This window comes from Camelus ferus, chromosome X (assembly GCF_009834535.1).
Source record: "Camelus ferus isolate YT-003-E chromosome X, BCGSAC_Cfer_1.0, whole genome shotgun sequence".
Classification (NCBI taxonomy): domain Eukaryota; kingdom Metazoa; phylum Chordata; class Mammalia; order Artiodactyla; family Camelidae; genus Camelus; species Camelus ferus.
This window is the reverse complement of record NC_045732.1, coordinates 36725050-36746116: the sequence shown is the minus strand read 5'-3', so window position 1 is coordinate 36746116 and position 21067 is coordinate 36725050. Positions and strand designations below refer to the sequence as shown.

At 41.0% G+C, this 21067-nt stretch overlaps 2 protein-coding genes across 8 annotated transcripts in view; both read right to left on the bottom strand.

Moving 5' to 3' along the window:
• The window catches only part of SYTL5 (synaptotagmin like 5), a 187450-nt gene that overhangs the window by 96504 nt on the left and 69879 nt on the right, over positions 1-21067 (bottom strand). The gene's annotated exons all lie outside the window — the stretch shown is intronic.
• Positions 13638-14094, bottom strand: LOC102517016 (histone H2A-Bbd type 1-like). Its single transcript, XM_032474653.1, has one exon. The coding sequence runs from the start codon at positions 13998-14000 to the stop codon at positions 13638-13640; it is 363 nt and encodes a 120-aa protein (XP_032330544.1). The 5' UTR covers positions 14001-14094.

Below are 21067 nucleotides of genomic sequence, written 5' to 3'. Positions count from 1 at the left end.
TTGACACAACATTGTAAAATGATTATAAATCAATAAAAAATGTTAAAAAAAAAAAAAAGAAGCAGGAATGTCGTCATACCTTTAAAATGCATGGTCAAATAAGCTCTTGCAAATTCAGAGCTCTGAACACACCCCTTAAGTGTTAAGCAGCTTTAAAGTTGGTGTTAAGAAGATGTCCTATTTTACCCATAAGTTCAGCTGTCATCCAATTCCAATTACCCAAGCTCTCTAGATGCATTGCAAGTTACTCCTAAGGAAACCTGCTTCCAGAATCTTATTGACAGGACCTAGCTGAGAAGACACTAGATCCTTTGTGGAAACCCACCCATGCTACTCAGGCAAATAGCTTGCAACCCAGGAAGATGTGTTTTTAAAGAAAACCTGAAGTTGCCTCTCACCTGCCCAGACCTCTCTTCTGAGCCAGGAGGGAGGGGGGAGGAGGGCAGCCAACTTGTGGCCCCTCGGACTTAGGATTCCTATCAGTCTGATTGCTAACCCCACCTCTGACAAATGCAGCAAGGGCTGTAGAGAGTAAGATGAACAACATTTATGCTCCCCAGAAGGGGCCTTACACCATGGTCTACACTTGGCATTGGCAACCTTTTTCTACTGAGGGCCTGCCAGTAAATGTCAGGCTTTTTGTTACAAGAGGCAAAATCATGGCTATTTTGTAGCTACTTATATAAAAAGAGAAAACAAATGTCCACAAATATTTTCTTGACAAAATTCAGAATATAATAATGATTGAGTAGGTACAGTTTGGGGGTGGTGGTGGCTGGCAACACATATCTGCTAATGAGAATAGGATTGGGGGACAGATAACATCTCACTTAATTGGGGTCCACTGATAGTATTCCTGTCATCAAAATTCATCAAAGTCAGTCGGACCCCACCCCAGACCAACTAAATCTGAATTTAACAAGAGCCCCCAGTGATTTGTGTACACCCTCAAGTTTGAGAACACACTGGTTAAGAGTTTCTTCATACTACCTGAGCTGTTTTTTATCCCTTTAAAGAAGATAAGGAAAGCTGTGGACCCTAGAAAAGGTTCACAAACCATCTGAAGTCCATTCGAGAACCCTTACAGGGAAAAAAAAAATTCTTACAGGGTCTCCTGGCCCTGCAGTGAAGACTTCAGGGACTCTATTGCCAGGCCAACCCCCAGGATGAAAACCTAAAATTAGATTGTGGTGATGGTGTTTAACTTGTGAATATACTACTGAACTATATGCTCCAAATGGGTGGATTATATGGTACGTGAATTATATCTCGATAAAGCTGCTTTTTTTTTAAATCAAACTAAACAATTTCTAGTTACAGGCAAGACTTTGCATTTTTTTTTAAAACTTCTCATGGTTTTCCAATGAACATCTCAAGTAAAAAACTGCAAGGACTCCAGGTTTTGGAGTCAGGAAGCTGAGTTCAAATCCCACCTTTGCTACTTACTGTGTTAGAGAAGCAAAGCTACCTCAACCTCTCTGAACCTCAGTTTCTTCTTTTGTAGAGATAAAAATAATACCCTTCTCATGGGGTTTCTGTGGGGATCAAAAGGAACTGATAATGCAAAATGTCTACCACAGTTCCTGTCACACACTCTTGTTCCACGTGAAGTGATGGAATTCCTCAGACAGCAAACACAAAGCCAAAAAGAAATCATTACATATTTCACATTATCCACATCCTAACTAACCATGCCTGTTCCATTATCCATGCTGTATTATATCAGATTGACTATTCCCTGCTCCATGATTATTATCTGCCTTAACTCCTTTTCCTTCTGGCTCATGGTAATAATGACAGTGAACACTCATACAGCACTTACATACAAGCCCCAGACACTGTTCTAAGGTGTTGGTTTATACACAGTAACTCATTCAATCCTCACACCAACCCTGTGAGTTAGTGTTACTCTTCCCATATTACAGATAGGGAAAATAAGGCAGAGAGAGAATACATAACTTGCTCAATGCCACGCAGCTCGTAAGTGGTGGAGTTAAGATTCAAACCAAGGCAGCCTTCCTCTAGTGCCTGTGTTTGTGAACTTTATACTGCACCGGAGAATGAAATATATACATTTACACACACATATATACATATACAACAATATAATATATAACATAACACACAGATGTATCCGTATACACACACACACATTTATACACTGACAACAATATAATATATAACGTAACACACAAATGTAACTGTATACGCACACACATACATATATATATACAATTTGTTTTGGTCAACCTTACACCAATGTCCAACAGTCTTGCTCTTTCAGGGTACACATTTGTATACTAAAGAACGGTACAAAGATGGACACACAGGCACACCTGCAAAATGGAAGATGGACTGCAGTAAACACAGATCCTTTGTTCCTTTTTTTCCCAAGAAAGGTTGTCTCTGTGGCAAAGCTATGCTAAATGTGGTTCACAGACTGGTGCTCATCAGTAAACTGTTGGTTATTGGTCTGAGGCCAGATATCTGCAAAATGGAGAGCATTTCAAAATGTTTATAGGAATTCGACATTGACATGACAAAGGAGTGTGTCATCAGTGGACTCATGTCACTGCACAGTGAATTTTACAAAAGTATTACTTTGAGGTGGCTTGGGAAATTAAAAACAAACTGGTTCTTTACCACAGATAGTTCGGGAAACAAGACAGTGAGGTAATTCTCGATACGTTTTCTTTTTCTTCTGATGTTCCTCAAACTAAGTGTTCTCTCTACCAAGAACAAAGCTTGGAGATCTGAACATGGGGTTTTATGATCAGACGGTGAAGAGAGAATGCAGGGTACGATACTGGGGCAGCCTCCCCTGACTGAGAAAGGAAATGGAAGCTCCAGCAGCGGTCAGGGTGTGGAGAGGGTAGAGAGAGGTGAGGTTAGGAAAGGCCTGATGCTACCAGGGCTCCTGCAGGGATGGACTGAGGAGCTCAGCTGGGAGGGGGAGTGGTTGGCAATGGTTGCGGGAATGGCAAGTGTGAGGGGCCAGTGGATCTAAGAGCCTTGAGTAACGATCAGTGCAGACTCCCACCTCCAACCACCTGGACAGAAGGTCACAGAGAGGATGCCAATCAATGAGACACTGGGGACAGGACCACATCAGTGACAGCTTTATAGATAATGGCATGGATTAGGTGAGCCTGTGAACCAGGGAGAAAGGTAAAAATTGGGGCAGCAGGATAAAATATCCCAAGGAAATTCCTTTAGAACTTAACTCAACCAGGGTAACTCTGGTTCAAATCTAGGCTCTGAAATTTGTTAGACATGGGATCCTAGAGACGGGATTGAACCAAGAAATGATCTTCGTTACATGGAAAGCATGTGAATAGTCCTTAGGTTGTAGGAAACCCTCAGAAAGGATGAACAGTTACTACTATTATTGGTAGCAGTAATTGGACACACGTTTGATGTTTGCTGACCCAGGTTCAATAGTTTTCCCGCTATAATCAACCAAATATTACCACTGGATTTTATCTTTATTGTTAAGGAACATACTCTGTAGATCTGAGTGATGCTGAATATTTAGTAATATCCTATTGTGTTGAAGTATAAAGCCAAACATGTAACACTTACTCACAAGAACAATGAGAGAGTCAAACAGGAATTCACTTGAAAGAAAATCAATAGCCATTTGGTTTGTTGTGTATATCCGATTCAGAAATAACCTTCCTGTGTTTAGAGCTCAAACTCAGTAATTGCCAACAAAATTAGACGACAGCTTTGAGTGATTTGAAGTGGGTTCAATTCTTCCTCCCTAAGCAAGGCTACTGCAAACAGAACATCCCAGCCTTTTCCCCCCTCACATCACTGACTGGACTTCCTTGTAGTTATTTCTTTCCCCTGAGCTGGTCTCTCAGTCAGAGGGTACTGATTCTTTGTCACAAAATGTGTTCTAACACATATCTAGTTCAGGCCAAAATACAAACGCAAAAATTATCCATTTGTTTCTATCCACAGACAGCTATGAAAACACCATTATTTGTTGAAAGTTGAGGGAAAAAATGCCTACTTTGTATTAGGCCCTTACTACTTTGAAAATCCATCCTTGATATCATATCACTTGATTAAAACAAAATTAATTTCATGCTTTTAAATCGTATGCTAATTTTAATTAATTTCACACTAGGAGACTGAAAACTATTGTTCTCCATACATAGATCTTGGACAGGTGTATTAATGGATTTGTCTATACTCTGATACTTGAATAAATATATTTCATATGATCTCTCTTGGGCTGTGTTTACCAAGTGGGCTGTTGCTGAACTTTAGTTTTTATAATCCAGATAAAAGTATGTTTAAAGTCTATTTCTGAACCTTGGAACATCATTATTTGATGGCTAGATTCCAAATATGATTTATCCACGTACACACCCTTACCTCCCATCCCATCTCAACTATATTTTCTGGTAAAATCTACCACTTCCATTCTTAGAATACACTGTTAATGTTAAATGATTTTTTTTTAACATTATACTGTTTGGATTTAAGGCTTTTGCTTGCTTTAAAATGAAATATATATTTTTCATTATCTTAATTTCCCTCCAAGTCCTGACTGCTGGAAATATTTTCTGACTGCACGACACCAAAATGAAAATGCCACTGAAGTCTATTTACATGAACCACAAATCCTTAAATGAATTGGATGTGTTCATAATGTAGGCATAGAGTATTTCCTGGCATTTGGTTAGAAAGATTAAATCAAATTAGCCTGGATAAGTCAACTGTTACAAGGACTGGAAATTGCTAAATTAAACTTTAACAAGAGTTACAAATGGTACTGTGCCTACTTGGAAATGAATAAGGTTATTAACGGGTTCAGTGACAGTAAGTCTGATTTTAATGTTTTTATTCAGTGAAGAAGAAAATGAAGTAAAAGCCTATTAAATTATTTTTTGTAGCTGATAATGCTTCAAGAAAGTTTTTTTTTTTTTTACTAAGGTGAGAGAATGTTTAAATGAACAAGAAGTAGTTGGAATTATTTTTTTAAAAAGGAAACAGAAATAAAGTGGCAACTCTAAAAATTGAGCCCTGAACTTTCGAAATAGTAGCAAAACAAAGATGGAAGCTAACACACAATCAAGAGAATATCTCTGTGGCAAAAGCAACCATGAAGGACAACGAAAAGTAGCTGCCAATTTACAGTGTAATATACTGTCTAGGGAAGAGAGCATCACTCTTTGAAAACGTTGATGCTCACATACAGAATCATGGGTGAGAAAAGTCAGACTCCTCTTGAACAGATACTGGAATACTTTGTGTAAATCTTATTTTTATATATTATGAAAAACTATCAAATATTTAATAGTACTTGTCAAGGAACTGCAACATTTAACAGCTGCCCAGGACCCCATAGGCTGCCCTCTTACACCAGATGCCAGAGCACAGAGGTCCTGAGATGACTGAGCTCAATGGCTGAGAATATAGGTTCTGGTCCTGGGTTGCCTGGGTTTGAAGCCTGGTTCAATAACTCGTTAATTATGCATAACCTCTATGCTCCTAAGTTTATTCTTAAGTAAACAGGGTGATGATGATGATGACGATGGTATCTCATGGAGTTCTTTTGAAGATTAAATGAGTTAAACAATTTAAAGCATGTAGAACCACCCTTGGAATATTCTAAGTATTATCTGTCTTTTTTTAACATGGAGAAAAAAATCCTCATCCAAAGTGAATACTGTGTGTTAGCAAAATTACATACTCTGGCCAGTGATCCTATAAATTGTGAGGAATAGAGTTCCTAAGGTCCCCTGCAACCTGAGATGTTATAAGCATATGCTAGTTAAAGAAAGAGATTTCTAGAATACAGAGAATAGCTAAGTCTGCTTTTGTAACCTTCAGAAATTTGGATACTGATATTTTGATTCCGTGACATATCAACATATTTCACAAGTTTAAAGGGAAAACTATTTATCATTCTTCCATCACTTATGGAAGAGAAAAGAAGAGGGAACATGGTAGAAAAGTAGTTGAATAGATAGAAATCAATAACAAAGATGGAGAAAATTCAAGAAGTAGGAAGTGATCATGAATGTCAATAAAGCAAAGGAGTCAAATGAAAGGAGGATTTGAAAAAGTATCCTTCACAGCACTTATCACAATTGTAATAAATTATTTGGGTAAATTAACATCTTTCCTAACTAGACTGGAGATGCATAAAGGCAGACCTAAGTGTTCCCTACTGTAACTTCAGTGCCTAGTAGTGCCCATGCATAGCTATCACTCCATAAATATTTACTGAATGGATAAATGAATGAATGTAATTAGATTTCCTCAAAGCACCACAAGTGACCCTTGGAAGTACAGTGCCAGTCAAGTGATGGAGGTGGATGTCATGTCATAGGGCAATTTAAAGAAAGTGGGATTTTAAGAGAGAAAGTGGGTAGTAAGGCGGGGGGGAGATTTTATGAACCATCTCTTAGAGATGTATTTTTGATGAAAAGAGAGAGTAACCAGATCAAGTGAACTTACTATCCTAACACACAATATATTTATCAGATTTTGTACCTCTTAGAGCTCTGTATGACTTCCACATGATCTTCAAGAACTTAAGGTAGCCACAACAGTTACCAACTCGACAAGTGATGGAAGCAAGGGGGCCCACCTGCTTTATTACTGCTGTCTTCAGTAGAATCAGAATTCCATGGGCTAGGCATGATGGAAGATGTGGGGGAAAGCATGGGAAGGAAACAGAAGTCAAGGGAAATGATGATACTACCCAAAGAAAAGACATGGCCAGGAATGGAATGAAGTTCAAGAGAAGCTGAAAAGTCCTGTGAAATCATCCAAAAGACGTGCATGTGTGTGGAGGCGACTGTGTGACTGTGAAAGCACATACACAAGCAAAATATGTGGGATGTACAAAAACACAGTTACAAGTAAATTCGAAATAGAAAGTACTACAGCTGACTGTTTACATATGATGGCAAGATAGCCACTGTATAATAAAGCTTAGGTAAAACAAACTGCTCATTTCACATATTAAAGCTGTATTTCCTTTTCCTTTTTGTAACATACTAAATGATTATAACAAAATAGTTTCAACAAAAGTATCACGTGTACCTCCAGGACACAAAGAAGGAGAGATAATTATTTTATTATTTTATTTCCTGAACCTGTTAGAAGACTTTATTTAACCTGAATAAATTGAATGATGACACAGCTAATTCCCAAACTTGGGCTGGCCAGAGCATTTCAGAAGATCATAAGTATATAGAATAAACATGCTTTGACAACAAAAATACATGTTCTCACCTTTTCCCTCATCTGTTTCCCTGATATTAGTTGCTCCTGTGTAAATATATATGTATATGTGTGTATGTGTATATATCCACTCAGGGATGGTAGGATCTGTTTAAGAATTTCACCAGAGTCCAATTTAATGTCTTCATGCACTTAAGCCATGGGGTTTAAATGATAAAAGTCTTGTGTTTAAGCTGTTGTCTAAACCACATATAAACAATTTATCATGAAGTGAAAAAATTAAACACTCAATTCCTATACTTAAAAGATATTTTAAGGAGGCCAAGATTTAAGTAGTATTTTAAATACATTATCACATATAAGTAATACTTTCTACTCACAACTCTGAAGGTATACATCAAAGGAGGTACACTTTAAACAGATACCTCCTTTGTTCTTAAATATACAGTTTGATATGCTAGGTTGCAAAATGGCGTTTTTCACTTCTAATTTAAAAATCTATATTAAAAAGGTAATTTAAAAAACCTGATCCCTATCTCTAGTGTACTATATATTCACAGTCAGTATCTCATCTTCCTGTGGTGTTAAAAACATAATATTCATACTGAAATTATTCCAGGGCTTCCAAACTTTAGCAATCCTTCTACTAAACACGTATCCACATTAGATATTTAACCATATCAAGAAAAGGACTGACTGCAACAAACAATTCAACAATGCTAAATAAAATCTGAGTTTTCTAACAGATGAAGAAAATCCAGAGCAAAAGGCCTGCTATTTCATGCATAGAGGTATGACAGGTTTCTGGCAAAGTGACACAGTATTTCTGGCAGAAATACTATGTATGTTCTTTATGTCACTAGGATACATATTTGTTCCTGGAGACATTCATTGTTCAATAAGATCTAGGGCAATGTTTCAATTTGCAGATTAAGTTAAGTGCTAGTAACAAGAAGATATCTCTACTTCCCTCCTCAATCCATCAAACTTATACAGCAGCCGGAGGCTCAAATATCCCTTCTGTATATATTTCCCTTCTTTTTCCTTTTATTGTAAAATCCCTTGTCAAATGGTGAAAGGAGTCTTCTATTTCCTTACAAGCAAAGTGCACCCCACAAACACACAAAAATACAAAAATCAAGAAAGCAGATGTCATAGCAAAGACCCCTAAACACATCATTCTTACCTCAATCTGATGGCTAGACCATTTTTGTAGGCTCACTTTTCGTTCAGACATACAAACTGTAGAATGCTGGATGACTTGACCCTCATGGAATACTAGGAGCATAAACTTGAAAAACCAGCCTCTTGTGTTTCCACAATCTATTTACATATCGAACACACCCAGTAGCAGAGTACTGTTTATCTGTGGTGGACAGCTATTCCAAAGAAGCAGGCAGTATCTCCACTTTCAAAAAGTAATGCCTTTGCTGATCAGCAGGGGAAAGGCAACAGCTGTTGTAATCTCTAAAGCACATTTAGGAAGATTTTTGATATGATACTTTAAAAATCCATGTTTTAAAGGTGGTTCATTCTTTTAATATTTTATTTCTGAAAAACTATTATTAAAGGATCTGGGGAAATATATCTAATGATAACAACCAACACATACGTACCAGGTATTATTCCCAGTGCTCTACATGTATCTTCTTCCATAATTTCCAAAACTTCTTAGGTATCAACTATTATTATCTCCGTAATACAGATGAGCAAAGTAAGAATTTTGCCCACAGTTACCCAATTTGTAAATGGTATCACCAAAAGCTAAATCCAAGCACCCCAGCACCACAGTTCACGTGTCTAACCATGACACTGCACTGTGTATGTATAACTTATAGAAGATAATTGTGTAACAGAATGTGGCTGCCCAGTTGAACATTAGATAATGAGTAGTCTTCTTAGTGCTTTTCCTACACCATGTCTTAAGTTGGGGTAAGTGAAAAATTTGGGTGATTATTTCCCCAAGATGATTATTCATTTATATTATCATAGCAGGCCTCTTTTTTAGCTGTAGGGGCCCTATGGGGTCCCGGAGAATTTTTAAAAAGATGAGCCTAGCTTAAAGTACCAAGAGAGTTATTACTTCCTTATATTCAAAGAGCTATAAAGCAGAAGCCAATACAACACTTTGAAAAAGTCTCAAGGATGTATGTTTTGTTCTGTTTTTCAAATTTGATAATTCCTAGTAATGTCTTCAAGGTCACTGACTCTTTCTCCAGCCATCTCCAAGCTGATGCTGAGCCCATCTAGAGTGTGTTTTTATTTTGGTTATTGTAAGTTCCAAAATTTTCTTTTGGTTATTTATACTTTCCATTTATCTGCTGAAATTCTCTATCTGTTCATTCATTAAGATCATATTTCCCTTTCATTCACTGAACATACTCTCCTTTAGTTCCTCAACCTTAGAATAACTGCTTTAAAGTTTTTGTCTAAACTGTCCAACAACTGGGCATCTTAGGGCTTGTTTCTATTTATTTCTTTTTTTCCATAAACCTATCTCAACTATTCAAATGTCCAGGCACCTTTATTGTTGCCTTCCACCAACAGAATCCTAAATGAAAAATAAAATAAAATAATACTTCAATATGTATTTTGCACTGAAAACTCTTGAGATTTCCCAGAAGGCCCTGGAGGATTCTGTCACGTTATAAAAAGAGAAGTGGCAGAATGACTAGATATACTTGATATATCACTATGATTTGCACAGGAAAAAATTATCAGATGAGGTAAGCAGCCTTCCCTAGGTTAAATGTGAACAGGGAAAATATTATTAATGTAAATATTTTAGAAATGTTGTCACGTGTAGGAAGTTCCTGGAGATTTGTCAGCCCCCTCACTGCTCACTATATGCTTCTATTTACCAGAGTCCTGGTGGACCTTTCCCTGATATTAGGTAATAACATTATAATGTTATCAGGTATAACTTCAGTTCTTATTTTTGAAGGTCTAATTGCAATCTTAATATTTCAATTTGCATCTAACAACTTCTAGGCCTGTGCTTTCAAACTGAGGATAAATATCAAACTTACCACTAGAGTTTTATTAAAATACAGATGTTCAGGACCTAATCCAGACTTTCTCTAAAGTAGTCTTAATCACTATGTTAATAGATGTTTTTTGTCCAAAACCCATTTATTAAATTGGCTTCGTTATCTTCTTTAGTAAACCACAGAAAAAAAAAATTTCACCTTCATTTACATCATTTTTGTTATACCCTCCCACAAGATTTTTTACTATTATCAGTAATAAATTAACCACAGTTATTGTAAGTGTCCACCTTCTCTAGACTGTTTATTTAACTTTGATGGTTCCCACAAGGCCTTACCACCAGCTACAGGACTGAGATCTTGTTTTCAAGAAGGACTGTCAGAATTCCCAGGAAAAGGACAGGTACTTCAAACAATAGGCTCTTGAAAAGAATATGAAAAGGAATAATATGTATGTACATGTATGACTGTAACATTATGCTGTAACCAGAAATTGACACAACATTGTAAACTGACTATACTTCAATTAAAACAAAAGAATAGGCTCTTTGGACACAGGTTTCTGATGTCATCACATAATCATCTTTAAGACCATGTCAGTGGACAGAGTCCAAATTTCAAGAAGCAGAATGTTCATGACACACTTGAAAACAATATACAGTGGAGCAAGACCTAGGTTTGCAAGGTACCAAGACCTATACTATGAAACCAATCCTTATACTTTAATCCATTAGAATTTCCCAAATAAAATGCAAGTGAAAGTTCTTGAGAATGCTTTCCTGGAAATCAAAGAGCCCCTAAGATCTGTACAGAAGAATTTAGCTTTTTTTCGCAGAGGGGAACACCAAACACTCTCTATCTCAAGGCCCATTTCTCATTATATAGTCAAAGAAAGAGCCTTAACAACAGATAAGAGGGCTGGGCTCTTCTCCCTGCTGTGACCTGGGAGAGTTGATTACCATCTCTGGACCTCAGTTATAAAATGGAGACCCTAAAAAACACTCCCCGTCCTCTGTGCCCCACTCACCCATTTTCAGTAGAGAAATTTCCTTAGGAAAAGATCATAGACTGATAATTAGACTCCTCAAGCAGACCTCTGAAATAACTGAATCCAACCTACTCATTTTATAGCCACAGAAATTGATGCGCCTCAAGTAAACCACACTTATAGAAAACCAGATCCGTGACTCTCCACCTGCGGTTGCCGGGGAGGGGCCTACCTGCTACTCAGACGCACAGAAGAGGAAGAGCGGAACGTGGCTGAGGCCCGGAAGGCTTCGCGGCTCTTAGAACCAACACAAACGTGTGGGGTGGACATCCTGACAACGAGGTTTCTACAGACATTTGGTGGAATGGGCACTAGGTGTCAAGCAAGGTTTCTTGGATTTATACAAGCACCTACTCCAACGAGCTTACTAAGCACAACCCTTACACTGTTACTCTCAGGACACTTCTGTGAAGCCACCAAAGGCTAAGCCAGCTCCCAGCTTCCATCCGTGGTGGGAGGAGGCAGAGAGAGGCTGTCACCAGGCAGAGGGGAGCAGAGAGGAAACCAGAGTGAGGACTGAACGGTTTGCAGATGTAGCCCTGGCTTCTTCCTCTGCATGGCACCCTCTGTCTCCCCAACAAGGTTCAGCAGGCCATGGTTTTCACAGCCAGGGGCCCAGGCACCCAGCAGTCACGTGAGAAGCAGGCCCGGTGGCACTTTGGGGAAGCGCGCCTAAGCATGTGGTACCCGGGCAGGGAGACGTGTGCAGTGTCTGTGAAGGGGGCCCTGTGCCAGGCTCCGTGTTCACAGGCACACGCTGATGGAGTCTCAGGGCAAACCCCAAAGGGGAGGAACTTTTATTATCTTTGTTTTACACGTGAGGAAACCACTGCTCACGGAAATAGATGAACATTCAAGATCACGTGGTCAGAAAGTGGTGAACTGGGATGGCGAACCCAGGACCAGTGATCTCACTGCTGCAGCCGGCTGGGCAGCCTCTGATCAGTCCTTTATGACAGGCCAGGGGGCAGCAGAGAGGGCCCTTGAGCATATGATGAACAGGAGAAAATGTGACATGGTGACACTAACAGGAGGGGACTTAGTTTTCTACAACACTTGATGTAACTTTTTTTGTTCTTTTTACCTTAACACAGCATATCAGTGTTTATAAAAACTTTGTGTGCTTTAGTGGGGAGGGTATAGTTCAAGTGGTAGAGTGCATGCTTAGCATGCACGAGGTGCTGGGTTCAATCCCCAGTACGTCCGCTAAAAATAAATAAATAAACCTAATTACCTCTCCCCACCAAAAAAATTTTTAAAAAAATAAGTGAGACACATCCATATATGGCTGCTTATAATAAAACAACTTTTAAGGAAAACAAAAAGAATTGTGTGCTTTTGAGTCTATCACTTGGGACAGAATTTATATAGAATCTTTTTATATATATATATATATATATATCTTTATATGTATCTTTTTTTTAAATCTTAAAACATGTATTCAGCCACTGAAAACCTGTGACTCTATGATATAAATGATCATAGACAGGTTAGGTGTTTCTTCTGAGAATGAGATTTATAATTGCGTTTATAATGGGATACATTCATAAATAAGTTCAGGAACAGTAATCATTGAGAACTACTTGAATTGCATGCCTTAGACCAGAGAGTAGCTTGAGATATTGCTATTTAATTTACCACTGTGCACAGGAGAGGACAGAAGGATGTATTCCACAGAGAGTACCACAGCACTAGCCAATAATCCCTGCCTCAAGTCCCTTTTTGGGATGAGGCAGGGAATAAATACGAAAACAACAGGGCCATAATCCCCTCTATGTGTATTTCTTTATGGTTTCCCCGTCACTCCTCCATCTTCATGTACAAGCCCTGTCCCACCAGGTCCATGCCAACTGCTCCATCACCCTCTGCACCCACCCCCCGCTGTCATCACCTCCCACTTCTAGACGGTCCCCATCATGAATAAAGCCTTCAGCACCTCGGCGGGTCACAGTTTTCAGCCCCTCCCCCGTTACCACCATCACTCTGGGAAATTCAACGTGCCTGGGAGCCCCCGCCCACCTCCCGGCCCCATAAGCCAGCACTCCCTCAGAGCCAGTGAGGACGTCCTCTCCCCCCACAACCTCGGCCAGTTCCTCCCACCAGGACCACTCCCTGCACCGTCACCATTGGAAACCGCTCCCTGAAATCATGGATTCCAGCATCCCACCCCGACCACACCTTCCATCCCCAACCCCCACGACGCAGCCCCTCCTGGATGTCCCAGACGCCTCAACTGAGAACGATAAGCGGAAAGGAGACAGAAAGAGAGCCAATGGTTTAAACGCTTTAATAGCTGTGCTGACAGCAGAAGTCCAGGCCTCCCTCATCTGTGGGTAGTTTGGAGGTGAGTTGAGGCTGCTACTGAGGCCTGGCTGGGCCCTGGGACGTGGGCATCACAACCTGTCCTCGGGCACAGGCATCGCGGAGACTCGAGGGAAGGCACCCGGCTGGAAGAGGCGGCTGAGGTACTCGTGGTTGTCCAGCGCCCTCTGCACGTGCTCGGGGGTGATGCGCACATCGTGGCTGCTGCGGGCCTCCACGCCCGCCAGGTCCAGGATGTGGGCTGCCAGGTACTCGAGGATGCCGGCCAGGAAGATGGGGGTGGAAGAGCTCAGGCGCTGGGCATAGGGACTCAGTCTCAGGAGGCGGTCCAGGCGGCTCACGGGGAACTGCAGCTCGGCTCTGTTGGAGCGGGAGAGGGAGTGCTGCCTACGACGGTGGGAGGACCAGGACCAGCGGTTTCTTTCCCGAGACATGACTGTGTTGGGTTCTGCCCACCCCCTCGCCCAGCCCGACTGTCCCGCTGGCCTGGCCTCTGGAGATGGCAGTGTACTTCTTTCTGCCCGCCGCCTCCCCGCGCGCCAGCCTCTTATTGGCCAGGGACCCGCCTTTGTGATGTCATGGGTGCCCACTGGGCCCTGATCAGGACAGGCCTACAAATGTCTGTGATAGGAACCTCTTTTTAAGGCGACTTTAAGAGTCTAGCTTAAAAAAAAAAAAAAAAAGAATGTTTCAATGGAAACATTGCCCTGTGTATAGGACAGTATTTCAGGTTATCTGATCCCAGCTTTGCAATGTCTTTGCACTGTTTTACATCCCTTTGTAAATTGGTGGTCATCTACAGATACACTGAATGCCTTGCCCAGTAGAGGTCCGTCTGTCTCCCCTCTCATATTGAAACAAAACCAACTGTGCTTCCATTTACACATTTACATATCCTTTTTCAATATCTCTATGTTTCTCCTTTGGGTTATCTTTTGAATACACTATCTGCCAATTCCCTCGATGTCAATAGATTCTTTTAACACATTTACATTTCATATCTGGATGAATATCATGATTTTCTCTGTTTACAAATAACTTTTTAACTGTTTTGGTGGTCACGGTGATATGTTCAGTAGACTCCTGTCAGACCTAGATAAACTCCAAAGACATAAAAGTGTGCCTCATTCTCAGTTAAAACCCAGGAGTGTCTTGTCTTGTTTCTTCTAGATGATTCCAGAGTATCAATAGGATCTTCATGATTTTGTTTTTCTAATTTTAATTTTTTAATTTTCCTCCATACTAATTTTGTGGTTCTATTCTGTTGTTCATTTATAACTGATAAATTACCACCACTGCTGGCAGAAATGGATGAGAATTTGGTTTTAGGATCTGACCACCTGGAGATCTCTATAAACGGGTCCACAGAGATCTGGTCTCCTCTAAGTAAGAGAAAACAGAGAATCTGGTTTTCTAGTCTTTGTCAATTTGTTTATTCAAATCATACCTTCTGGAAGAGAATAGTTCTTTGATATTTGGACCAGCGAGTTTTTCTCTTTCGGTGTTTATACTTGACTCACAACTAAAACTGTAGAATTGAAGCTATAATCTCTCTTTTTCTGTGCCCATATGCCCATGTGTCTGTAACTGAGATATGCCTTCACCTCTGACTGTGTGAGTGTGTAACGTTTTCTTACCTCTGAATGATATTAATATATTAAAATATAAAATCTCTTAAATTAATGGAGCTCTACCTGATTGGCATATCTAGATAAATTGCTCATATAAATTGAATATTCCTCAATTTCCCTGAAAATAACGAAGCTGAATTATGGGACTTTAAGCTACATTTAAACAACATATATTCTCCCAGAAACCAATTCACAACTATTTTAAGAAATCAACACCTCTATATTAAAGAGTTTGGCTTCTTTTTCCCAGAGATCATTAAACCCTTCCTACCTCGAGAGCACCCGTTTCTCAGGATATAGTAGACGAGGAGCCTCAACAACAGGCAGCAGGGCTGGGCTCCCTTCCCGACTGTGCCACCCACGTGCCATGTGACCTTGGGAGAGCTGATTAGCATCCCTGGGCCACAGTGGCCTCAGCTGTAAAATAGAGACCCCAACTAATTCTTTGTGCCTCCTTCAGCCACTGTCAGTAGAGAAATCTTCTTAGGAAAAGATCACAGACTGGTAATTGTACACCTTAAGCAGACCTCTGAAATAATTCAGTCCAACGGCCTCATTTTATAGCCAGAGAAGCTGACGTGCCCCAAGTAAACTACACTTAGGGGAGACCAGAACCCTAGAACCCACTTCCCTCCCTCCTCTTTCACTGTTTTGTCCCTTCGTGTCATAAAAACTCTCTCTTCCACAGTGGAGTAGGTATATTCTTTTCATCCTACATCTCAGAACCCAAATATCTCAGAGCCACAGTTATCTGTCTGTCTCCCAGCTGCAAACTGGTTTCCTCTGGTTTCCTCTAGTCAGACTTCGCTTTCACAGAGGTTGAGGTATTTTCCCCACAGCGATTCCAGAACCCTAATTAAAAGAGACCAATCTCTTGAGCTCATGAAGGATTCTAAAGGAGAAACACTCAATGAAACACCAAATGCCGGGCCTGTTCATTACCTTTCCTTAGATTTGAAACCATACTCCTAAAAGAATAAAATAAAATAAATTCACTCCAATGCCATTCTACCATGATGTGTGGACTGACGGTCACTAAATTATTTGTTACTGGTCGGCTACAAGAAGTACGGAAATCAAGAGTTAGCATTTAGTGACCTTGATAGCAATCTGGCTTTGCCTGAACACTTAAGTGAGTCGAGTCATCTTGTTGAACAGGGTATCTATTAATCCAAATGTTGTTGAACTTGAGTGAAGTGTCATATGGAAGCTTCATACTAGTCATGTAAAATAAGACCATATGTCAGTTTACAATGAATTTGTACAATAACAGAAAATACTGGCCCTGTGCCCAAGACGATTTAGGAGCACCATGCTGTACCAATTCACTGAATGAGATTCCGTGTTTCAGACAACTGTGGTTTTAGAAGTAAATTCCAATGGGAATAATGAACTCAAGTATCATCACACAGCAGTTATCTACCCTAAATGAGTGAAGGAGGTCACACATGAGATTCAACAGGGAAGGGTGAGGACCACGGCAAACCAGAGAGGCCCAGTGTTAATGGTACAAGCAGCTAGTCATCTTCATCTGACTATAACCATGTATGCCCAGACATCATGATTTCACAAAAGAAACCAGTAATTGAGGTTTTCAGGTAAAAAGTTCTTGATTCTTAAATGTTGGCAGGTAATTCATTTTCCTTTAGAAACATCATTGTAGACTTAATTATCCCATTAGCTCCCTAGATTAGGTCCGTGAGTGGCCACTTTGTCATTTGCTCTCTAGGGAAATTACATATTGATGTTCACGGATAGATTCCTCTTCCTTGAATTCTATTTTGAGGCTCCAAAAGCCCTTTCTAAAGAGTCAGGTGGTATCTGTCTGATGCCTTCTGACAGGATCTGTCAGATTTAGGAACCAAAGGAGCCTGGGCCCTCAAAATACCTCTGTTCTCAAAAGTTGTTCTCAGTAAGAGGCCAGCCTAGTTTCCAGGCCTTGTATCTACGCCATCCCCCAAGCCAATATCACTCTGCAAGTTCCCCTCAAGCTCAAACCCCGAGCTTGCCTCGTTTCATATGTGATGTCTTCTGCCATGATGACCCGTCTCTGACCCTGGGCTGCCCTGACACTGCTTCTGATCACAGACCTGGTTTGGCAGCCGGAGCCTCCCCAGCCTGTCCCTGCTCACTCCCAACAGGGCACGGTCATCAGTGGTGTCCTCCGCTTAGGGCCGAGGTTAGAACAAATCTTCCTCAGCTGCCCCCTCCCACCTTTCGGAAATGCACAAAATGCCTAAACTGGTGCGGCTCGTGCTTTCCCAAGGGCAGGGATTCTCCCCCTCTGCCGCCTTCCTCTCCTGAGTGGAGGTTCCTGGGCACATGGAGGAGGGGGGGTTGGCAGGGTGTCACATTTACAGTGATGACATGCTGGCCTTGGTCCCGTGTCTCCTGTGAAATCCACAGGCACGGCTGAAGTCTGATCCGTAAAGGGATGGCGGTATAGCTCTGCCTGGTTCTCCCATGTCCCTGTGACTCCGCCATCACAAGGTCAGGAAGCTCAACCTCCAAACCTGGATGTCAGACAGAGTCTGGAAGAGCCCAGGGAGCCTGGCTCCCTGCAGGTGTCACAGGGACCAGGAGTGCTGACTATGGCATGGACGGTAAGGCGACCAGCCGAGCACACAGACCTGCTCACCCGACACGGTCCATCCACCTACTGACTTCCCTGCCCTTTAATGAATTCCTCTGGTGTGACTTCTGGTGAGGTATTTAGGAGACGACGTTTTGCGCTAAAACAAGCCACAGCTATCAGCCAAAACAAACAGCTTTCAGTAATCAGACAGCTGTTGAACCCACACGTCAGGGTCTGAGTGTAATGACTGGCTCCCTGGCACCGCCCACCCTGGGGGCACGCCACGGGGCTGAAGGACACTGGAAGACGGGAAACCACGGCCTGGACACACAGATGCTCCACTTCAGGGATGGGGTGGCACTGCTGGTGTCACCATGTGACCAGGTCCAGGCGACTCTCCACCTGCAGTTGCCGGGGACAGGCCTGCCTGCTACTCAGACGCACAGAAGAGGAAGAGCGGAACGTGGCTGAGGCCCGGAGGGCTTCGCGGCTCTTAGAACCAACACAAACGTGTGGGGTGGACATCCTGACAACGAGGTTTCTACAGACATTTGGTGGAATGGGCACTAGGTGTCAAGCAAGGTTTCTTGGATTTATACAAGCACCTACTCCAACGAGCTCTAAGCACAACCCTGACACTGTTACTCTCAGGACACTCCTGTGAAGCCACCAAAGGCTAAGCCAGCTCCCAGCTTCCATCCGTGGTGGGAGGAGGCAGAGAGAGGCTGTCACCAGGCAGAGGGGAGCAGAGAGGAAACCAGAGTGAGGACTGAATGGCTTGCAGATGTAGCCCTGGCTCTGTAATAGAGAATAACCCTTGTTTTGTTGGAAGTTTACAGGGACACCATGACCTGGCCCATGTGGGCGGCTGCAAGAACAAAGAATGCCTGCAGCAAGAAGTTTGCAACAACCAACCACACCCCCTCCCTTGTTTTTTGTATAAAAGGAGCCTGTATTCTGACTAGAGGAGGATGGTTCTCCAAGGCATTAGTCTGCCATCCTCTCAGTCTGCGGGCTTTCAGAATAAAGTCGCTATTCTTTGCCCCAACACCTGGTCTCCCAATTTATTGGCCTGTCGTGCTGTGAGCAGAACGAGTTTGGACTCGGCAACAATTTTGGCGAAGCCAGCCAGGAGCCTTGCTGCTCATGGCCAGCCGGCCCCGTTTGGGGAATTTTCAGGTGAGGCCCTAGCAGCTGCCAGGACCACTTATCCTGAGGACCTTCCCCTCAAAATTCCCTGACGTGGCACCTGCTGCCCCAGCGCTTGGCAGCTGGAGCAAGGAATCGACATTTGGGGGCCGACGGGCTCCATATAGTAGGGTGAGTCGCTCTGGTGTGTACAGCCAGGAACTATTCCTCTCCATTTGGAGCTTTTTCTCTAGAAGAAGCCAATTTGTTTTGTATTTTAAGTGGGGTACCCTGTTGGAGAGTGGAAACAGTGGTTGGACTTCACCTGATCTGTGAATCGGTTCATTTGCTTCAGTTTTGTGTTTAGTCATGTCATACTTTGTTTGTGTTCTTGGTATTGGGGTTTGTTTGCACTTTTGTGTCTGGTTGTTCTTAAACTTCTAGATATAGGAAATACTCATCTGTCCCTAAGGAAAGCCCTTTGGGGTGTGTCTTAAACAAACAGGGAAAATATGGCTGTGAGCCTATGACTATGGAAAAGATGGCATTTTACTGTAACACTGCTTGAGTAATGTACACTTTAGGCTCTAGGGAACACTGGCCTGAAAATGGGTTGTTAAATTACTAAACCATTCTCCAGTTAGATCTGTTTTGCCAGAGAAAAGGTAAGTTGGAAGAAATACCATATATACAAGACTTTATGAAATCCCATAATGAGGAAGGTCATGACTGACAGGGCCCAGGGCTCTTAGCCATTTTAAAGACCCGTGTAACAACTGCCACCCAAGAGCCTTAGGTACAACTGACAGTGCGGTCTCAACTAGTGGACTTTCTAACTTCTAACTTCTAACTTCTAAACTTCTGTCCCAGTACCAATGACTCAACTGCTGTTATGACCTCTGGAATGCAAATTTTGAGAAAGGGAGTAACTTGGAAATAAATAGACATCTTAAATGTCTTCCATAGAAGTTAGTAAAAATGTTTAGCTATCTACACAGGCAACTTTGATTTGTTCTATCTGCCAGAAACCCAATTTTGAATCCAACCTCTTATAACTGATGAGTCTTACATTGTTGTACATGACTCATGGCTAAAATTTTGAAATGGGAACTATGAGGTCTCTGTGTTTGTACGTACCTATATGTGTGCTGTAGATAACGTGGCATTGCCAAAGTTAATTTGTAAAAGAGCTCTATTTAATTGGCTTTAAAAAAAATCAAATGCTTATATAAATACTCAGAAAAAAAAAAAACTGGCCAGAATGAAAATCAAGTTCCCGTGATCTAAAAAAATATTCAGTACTGAATCGATACCTGGTATTTGAAGCTAGTTTAAGCCTATTGGTTTGATTAATATAGACATGTCTTTAGATTCATTAATGGTAAGCATAAAACTTCTACTGTATTTAGGTTTAATAGAAGTCCAATAAGACCTTGTCATATCTGTTACAAATTTGTCAGCAAGAAAAATAACTTGATATAATATTCTTGCAAGTGAGAAAGAGCCTTTGGGTAAACTCTGTAGGAATGATTATTTCAGGAATGTCTATTCAAATGATCGCCCCAGATATTTGGTAACTTAAAGTTTTAGAATTGTGCTAAATTAAGTTAAATGATGAACATTTATTAAATAGCTAGGTCATTTTCAGATAAAGTAAGATAAACATTAATTGCTGAATACTGACTTCCTCTTACAGAGAAACTAAAGATATTTAGAAATATTAATGTATGTTTGGTGCCACCCTGAAATATTCCCTACTACTAAGGGAAACATTTCAGTATGCTAGGAAAGTAAGATGAATGTTTTCAGTAAAATAATGTATAAGAAATGGAATTATATTTCGTTAAGAGTGAAAAACAGTGACTTTTTTCCTAAAGCTGGTTGCTTCTGAATGGAAAAGAAAATAAGGGACAAAATAAGATGGATACAGAAAGTTGTGGAAGGTTTGTGAAAGAGGAACCCTAAGAAAAGAGTTTTGTTCATGGTCTGGATTGGCTAAGTTTAAAATAAATGTAGTTGATTAAATAAATCTTAAAAGTAAGCTGGTACAAGACTAGATTTGGTTCTCTTTGTCTCTGTTGAGAGAATGAAGTTTTCTTAAAATGTTAATCTGCTTTTAGTAACAGATTGTAAAATTTCTTTTATCCCTTAAGTGACCTGTTCTGTA

What these genes read in the sequence shown, in the direction of transcription:
- LOC102517016 (XM_032474653.1), bottom strand. Translation starts at nt 14,000, where the DNA reads ATGTCTCGGGAAAGAAACCGCTGGTCCTGGTCCTCCCACCGTCGTAGG.